This window comes from Gekko japonicus, unplaced genomic scaffold (genome assembly GCF_001447785.1).
Source record: "Gekko japonicus isolate JY-2015 unplaced genomic scaffold, Gekko_japonicus_V1.1 scaffold542, whole genome shotgun sequence".
Classification (NCBI taxonomy): domain Eukaryota; kingdom Metazoa; phylum Chordata; class Lepidosauria; order Squamata; family Gekkonidae; genus Gekko; species Gekko japonicus.
Genome location: NW_015163104.1, coordinates 209211 through 216808, shown reverse-complemented (window position 1 = coordinate 216808; position 7598 = coordinate 209211). Strand labels below are relative to the sequence as shown.

Here is a 7598-nt window from a genome sequence, read left to right as displayed (position 1 = left end):
GCAAGTGTCCTTTTAAAAGCACCACAGTCTACGCAACTTACCCTGCATAGCACTAGTAACGGAGGGAAAGGAATGCCATTTCCCCATCTCTCCAGTCCCAACAGATTTCAACACAACCGACTCTTCCGCTTTAGAACAGGAGGCATGGCACATCCCCTGCAGAAAACAAAAAACGTCTTCCTCTTCCTTTCTCCGAGGCCCCGATTATGTGATATGCTGTCCTGGGGCATGTCTCTGCATGCACTCTCGGTCCTGGCTACCATATGTGTTCTGGGAGGTCCAAGCTGCAACTCTGAACCTCCAAGAGTGCGGAAGCCCAATTCAGATCGGGACTGTAGAGCACGGGGCATAAGCTTTTGCCTCCATGCCATTTTCCTGATCTGAAATAGCCCTGGAGAAACACGATTTGCAATGCTGAGGAAATGTACATGCAGGCATCTATACATGCCTGGCCCCCCGTGGGGTGAGTAGCAGCCCCCCAGGATCATTTCAGGTTGGGAAAACGGCAAGGGTGGGACAGATGAAGGACCCCTCTTCCCACACGCTGCCTTCCCAATCTGAACCTGGCCTTACATTCCAGGCATGGAACACCCCACCACACACCAGCTGGACAGGACTCAAGGCAGATTCAGGGACAGTCCAGGGAACAATGTACCGTATAGTTACGCCCCAAAGCAGAGGAAATTAATCTTTCCCCTCTTCGAGGGCAGACTGCAGTCTTGCAAGGTCTGTTTTGTTCTCTTCTAGCAAGAGCAAGCCTTCGGATTCTCTTAAGGTACCAGTGATCCTGAGTTTGTCGAACATTTTGCTCAAACGTTTAAGGCGCGTGTCGCTAGACCAGTTCCGAGATCCAGCCTACTTTTCAAATCGGCGAGGTGTTTTGAACAGAAGAGGAAGTGACTTCTTCATGTGGAACTCACCACCACCAGATGTGGATGTGGCAATAACTGATCGCTTCGATGGTCTCAAAAAGAAAGGCACGGGACAGATGCCTGGCAGAAAGAGGCCTCTCTTTGTCATGGTAACTGAATGGAAGCTCCGTGTGCAGACAGCAGGCACAAGAACTGAATCCCACAATTTCACCACTTGTAAAAGCTAGCCCGATCCCATCAGATCTTGGAAGCTACGCAGGATCAGCCCTGGTCAGTACTTGGATGGGTTGCTATGCCTCTGTTTGTCTCTTGCCTTGAAAACCCCATGAGGGGCTGCCATAAGTCAGCTGCGACTTGAAGACACTTTACACACACACAAGTCAAGCAGTATTCCCTTTTGTCTGTCCTGAATCTGATGCCCATCAGCATCACTGGATGCCCCTGAGTTCCAGTATTATGGGTGTAAAAGTTCTCCCTCTCCACTTTCTCTGATGGGGGGAGGTGCCATCAAAGCCAACTTGTGACAACCCCTTAGCAGGGGTGTTGAACATATGGCCTATGGGCTGGAACAGGCCCATCCAGGGCTCTTCTCTGGCTCGCAAGCAACTGTTCACTACCTTTACTGCCAGATGACAGAGGCTGTGCATTATGTCCCTGTATACTGTCCCAGGGCTAATGAGTAACAGGCAGTGGAAGTGGGAGGGCGGGCATCAGGGAGATACTTTAAGGAAATGATGTAAGAATGTTCATGTTTTAAGCATGTTGGTATTTTGAATTTTAAAAATATAATTGTTAATTGGGTTTGCCTGTGTCCTTTATAAAGTTTATATCTCCCGTACCTGGCATTACATTTTATGGCACGCGTGGCCCGGCACGACAGAGTGACATTTGTGTCAGATTCAGCCCTTGTGACAAATGAGTTTGACACTTCTGCCTTACAGGGTTTTCAAGGCAAAAGATAAACCAAGGCAGTGTTCCCTCTAAGCTGAGTCAGTGTGAGCTAGCTCACAGTTCTTTAGCCTCCGGCTCACACATTTTTGTCTTAGCTCAGGAAGGGATGGCTCCAGAGCAAACTAATTGATGCAGTAGTCATATCGCTCACTCACTACTTCAATGCCAGTAGCTCACAAAGTAGAATTTTTGCTCACAGGACTCCACAGCTTAGAGGGAACATTGAACTAAGGTAGTTTGCCATTAGTCTGCGGTAGAACGGCTAGATACAAGACCAGTAGCACCAACAAGATTCTCAGGGTATGAGCTTTTGAAAGTCAAACCTCCCTTCATCAGATATTAATCTGACAAAGGGAACTTTGACTCTCGAAAGCTTGTTGGTCTCTAAGTCCGTTGACATCAATGGGCTTGAACTCTCTCACTTAGAAAAACACGCCTAGGCGCGTCAAAGATAGCTTTGTCTGACTGAAACAAATAAGTTGTTGCCAGTGTGAAAATCACACCGCTTTCGCCACCTCTCGGATTCTCTGATGTGTAACAATGACGAAAATGGCTAGCTTATTTTCCCACCGGCTGAACACCTTAACTCCCACAGTCAAAGATCTGCTGGTGTCCTGTGTGGGTTCTCTGATGTTTTATCAGTGTATCTTTGCGACTAAAGCTCCTCCCACACTCTGGACACCCATACGGCTTCTCCCCTGTGTGGACTTTCTGATGCCGCTCTAGATGTATGCTCTGGTTGAAGGATTTCGCACAGTAGGAGCATCCGTAAGGCCTCTCTCCGGTATGGATTCTCTGATGGGACTTGAATGATCCACTTGAACGTAAGCTTTTCCCGCAATCAGGGCACTCGTACGTCTTCTTCCTGGTGTGTCGACGTTGGTGCCTAATCAAGTGTTCTCTCTGCAGGAAGCTTCTCCTCCCGTGGGAGAATTCATAGTGCCTCTCTCCTATAGGGATTCTCGGATGTTTATGGAGGCTTGGGTGGAAGTCTCCCCCACGCACGAGACATTTGTGGAAGTTCTCTGGAGCGGTCACTGTATCACGGTGATCTGCAACGGTATCTTCCCCCGTACTTGGAGAACCTTTGGGGCTTGTAGACACTGTTATCTTGGCAGCTGTATACTGCCTTTGGGATTTGCATGCTTGCTTTTGAATTTCAGCAGGCTTCAACATACTCCGTTGGGTTAAATGCAGCACAGTCCTCTGTGATTCCTCGGACTCTCTTCTTCCATATTGGGCCTCCTCCACCTGGAGCTTAATCCCCTTTCTGCCACCTGCGGAGACAGAGAGAAGAGTCTTGTAAATGCTTCGGTCACCCCTGCTCAAGACCACAGCAAAGTTCTTCTTGCTGACTCCTGCCTCTATTCACAACAGTTCTCTCTGTATCGCAGACTGGCACCGTTCTTCTGGGCTAAACTTTAAGAACGAACAATGATATTCCTACCCTGTATCAAGGAATACGGAATTTTCGCCACCCATCCTATTACACATCCTATTACACGTCCTATCAGCACTTGCTGATTTAAGGCACCCAATGTCAGACCTGCTGTTTTTCACTTTCAAGTCATACCCAACACCATAGTTTCCCTGTTGGCAGAGCAAAAGAGACAGTTCAAACTAGAAGTGCCCTGCTGGATCAGTCAAAGGTCCATAAAATTCATAAGAACATAAGAGACACCAATGTTGGATCAGGCCAAAGGCCCATCCAGTCCAACACTCTGTATCACACAGTGGCCAGAAATCCCAGTGCCATCAGGAGGTCCCCCAGTGGGGCCAGAACACTAGAAGCCCTCCCACTGTTGTCCCCCCCAAGCACCAAGAAGACAGAGCATCACTTGCCCCAGAGCCCCTATCTATACCTTGTGGCTAAGAGCCACTGATGGACCTCTGCTCCATATGCTTCTCTAATTCCCTCTTGAAGCCGTCCATGCTTGTGCCACAAGGAGTGGGGAATTCACCACCCTCTTCCACAGCAGGCAGCCAAATGCTCCCGGGAAGCCCGCCAAAGCAGGGCATGAAAGTCTGCCTCCCGTATCTCTGTATTTGTGTCCTTCAGAATTTAGCATCCAGAGGTCACATGGCCTCGATGGAAGTTTTACTTCGCTATCATAGCTAGCCACAGCGGGTGGGTCCACTGATGGCTACCAGCCACAGTGACTAAAAGGAGCTTCCATATCCAGAGGATCTCCATCTCTAAACGCCCATGAGAGGAAGTCTCAAGGGGACGGTCTTGCTGTCCCTCAAGGGCAGTAGTTATGAGACAGGCTATCAACAGGGTTTCCCACAAATTATGCAAAACTGAATTATTCAAGAGGGTTTTTCTGTGCAGGCACTAGAGTTGCACTGAACTAAAGGATTCACAAAGTTACTTGGATAGATCATCAGGGACTGTGGTCTGTACTTAGCTTGTTGAAACGAGGATCCTACAATGTAATTTCTGCATCATTTAATGTTTCCTGTTAATACTTGTGCTTTGCTTCAGTTCTGCTCTTAGACTTCTGTTCAGGCCCGTAGCTACAGAGGGGCGATTGGGGGCTCCAGCCCCTTGCTTAAAGGGCCCCCGCTTCTTAAGGTCCCCCACGCTTCTTCCCAAAAGAAAAAATTCACTGCCACAGGAAGTGGTGGCGGCTACAAGCATGGACGGCTTCAAAAGGGAATTAGATAAGCATATGGAGCAGAGGTCCATCAGTGGCTATTAGCCACAAGGTATAGATAGGGACTCTGGGGCGAGTGATGCTCTGTCTTCTTGGTGCTTGGGGGGTCCACCAGTGGGAGGGCTTCTAATGTCCTGGCCCCACTGGTGGACCTCCTGATGGCACCTGGTATTTCTGGCCACTGTGTGATACAGAGCGTTGGACTGGATGGGCCTTTGGCCTGATCCAACATTGGCGTCTCTTATGTTCTTATGTTCTTAAAGGGATCCTGTTGTATCAGCTGAAGGGCCCTTTAAATCTTGCAGAAGGGAGGGAGAGGGGTGCGTGCGGCCCCCTTCATTACGGCAGCCCCACCAGAATTTTTTTTGCCCCACAAGCCAAGAAATCCTGGCTACGGCCTGCTTCTGCTTGGTTCTACACCCCTAATCCTATTGTATAGTTTATTGAATGTCACATCTTGTTGATTATATTGACTATGTAATCCGCCTTGAGTCCAAGTGAGAAAGGCAGACTATAGATAATGTAAGTAAATAAGTAAAGTGTTCTCTAGACCTCCCCACTGTGAATTGAAAGTCTCAACAGCCACGTCCATAGTTGCTGGCAGTTAATTTCATAAATGATCGAATGAGTGCATAAAGAAGAGCTTTTCAAAACCTGTACTGAATCCACCTTTAATTGGTTATACACAGTCTTTGTGTCATGTCAAACTGATAAAAGCATTTTCTGGAATAAAACCTCTAGTATGTTCCCCCACAAACTCGTCTCATTTCCTTCCACTTAATTAAAAAAAAATCTTCTCAAAGTAGACTTCCAGGGAAAGATAGAGGCCACCACTCAAGATTAATGGCTGCAACTCTTTGTCGTATTAAGGGCACTCCTGAGATCTCCGTTGCTGGTGAGTTTCCTGATGCTGGACCAAGGTGAAATTCCGGGTGAAATTCCTCCCGCACTCAAGGCATCTGAAGGGCTTCTCTCCCGTGTGGGTCGTCTCGTGGCTCATGAAATGTTCTTTCTTCTTGAAGCATTTCCCACACTGGGGACATTCGAAAGGTCTCTCTTCCGTATGGATTCTCCGATGCCTTGTTAACATTTTTTTATAAAGGAAGATCTTCCCGCACTCGGGACATTCGTGCCGTTTCTCTCCAGTGTGGCGTTTCTGATGATTCAACAAATTTTGCCTGTATTGGAAACTTTTCCCGCACTCGGAACATTCACAAGGACTCCCTTTGGTGCGAGCTCCTCGGTGACTGTCTAGCAGCTTCCTAGAACGGACGCTTTCCCCACAATTGGGACAATCGTACAACATCTCACCTTGACTCTGTTGTCTGGTCCAATCATCTTCCTCCAAGCATTCGTAGAGTCTGAGTGGCTTCTTGCCTGTAAGACTTCCCTCATGTTGCTCAAGGAAACATGTCTGCTGGAGGTTTGCCTCTGATATTGGACACTCATAGGGGTTCCCATCTGTGTGGATTGCGAGAAGTCCGGGTTTGTACTTTCTCCCATACTTGGAGAACGTGGGCTTCCCCCGCTGTGCATCTACTGTGTACATTTTGCAACTGGCAGCAGAAAGACATCCTAAAATTTCTGCGGGCTCCTTCGTGACCTGCAGCCCTTGGGACTCACATCTCTGCTTGTGGATTTCAGATGTCCCGGGAATGTCCACCTGGGCAGCTTCTGTCGACGACTCCCATGTTTCATCTGGGCCAGATTCCTCCTCCTCTGAGTCCTCCTTTTTGATTCTCTTCACATCACCTGAAAGAGACAGAGAGAGGGATTAGTTCATCTTTTGCTTCGAGACCTTAAACTGCAGCTCAGTGGTGGAACATCCGCTTGATAGGCAGAAGGTCCCAGGTTTAATCTTCGGCATCGCGAGTTGAAAGGATTAGGTAGACCACAGGTCTAACAAGTTCATTTAGGTAGGGTGAGAGCCAGTTTGATGTTGTGGTTAAGAGTGGCAGACTCTAATCTGCACAACCGTGTTCGATTCCCCACTCCTACACATGAAGCCAGCTGGGTGACCTTGGGGCAGTCACAGTTCTCAGAGCTCTCTCAGTCCCTAAAAACAGGTCTAGCTTGCCACTAGCACAACGCTAAGAGCTAGAACTTGCAGCCACCAGACACTCCCACTCTTCACTACCAGAAGGAGTCTCAGAGCAGCTTACAAGCTCCTTTCCCTTCCCCTCCCCACAACAGACATCCTGTGAGGTAGGTGGGGCTGAGAGCTCTTTCCAGAACTGTCCTTGAGAGAACAGCTCTGCCAGGGCTATGGCTTGCCCAAGGTCATCCAGCAGTTGCAAGTGGAGGCATGGGGAATCAAACCGGGTTCACCCAGAGTCTGCGTGAAGAGGAGGAGGAGGAGGAGATTGGATTTATACCCCGCCCTTCACTACCCAAAGGTATCTCAGAGCGGCTTAGAAACTCCTTTCCCTTCCCCTCCCCACAACAGACACCCTGTGAGGTAGGTGGGGCTGAGAGAGCTCTTTCAAGAACTGCACTTTCAAGAACTGCCCTTTCAAGGACAGCTCCTGTCAGAACTATGGCTTGCCCAAGGTCATCCAGCAGCTGCAAGTGGAGGAGTGGGGAATCAAACCCGGTTCTCCCAGATTAGAGCCCACGCACTTAACCACTACACCAAACTGGTTGGCCACTGTGTGAGACTAGATGGAACTAGCTGGACTAGATTGAACCCTGGTCTGATCAAGCAGGGCTCTTCTTATGTTCTTATGTTCCTGAATGGTAAGAATCTCCCAAATAGCCTTCTCTGGTCCCTTACCTGGATCTTGGCCTGTGAGTCTCTCTCTTTCCTCCAGGAACTGGACCAACATTTCTTCCTCTTTTTCCAGGCGTGAGGCAAGGCCAGATTTAGGAACTAAAAATCCCTCTAGAGCAGAGAGATAAAGGGAAAGAAAAGGAGAATTATTCCTGACGCATTTGGATTAAAGGAATATTCCCTGATAATACTTTTGGGTTTTTTGACTTTCTGATTTAAAAAAAAAAAACATCAATGAGAAAATTTGAAGTAAAACAAAATATTGTAACAAACTTATAAGTAAATGCCAGCAGAGGTCATTTCGGGGGGGATCGTGGGGGATCGCAGTTCCCCCGGGTGAGGTACGGG

At 48.4% G+C, this 7598-nt stretch overlaps 1 protein-coding gene across 1 annotated transcript in view; it reads right to left on the bottom strand.

The window, feature by feature from the left end:
• Positions 1-2044: 2044 nt before the first annotated feature.
• LOC107106585 (zinc finger protein 287-like) overlaps positions 2045-7598 on the bottom strand; it is a 26023-nt gene continuing 20469 nt past the window's right edge. Inside the window, exons 7-9 of the mRNA XM_015406765.1 lie at positions 7254-7361; positions 6104-6232; positions 2045-3100 (exon numbers count right to left, since the gene is read on the bottom strand). Coding sequence (XP_015262251.1) covers positions 2406-3100; positions 6104-6232; positions 7254-7361 — 932 coding nt within the window. The 3' untranslated portion in view covers positions 2045-2405. The remainder of the gene's footprint in view (positions 3101-6103; positions 6233-7253; positions 7362-7598) is intronic.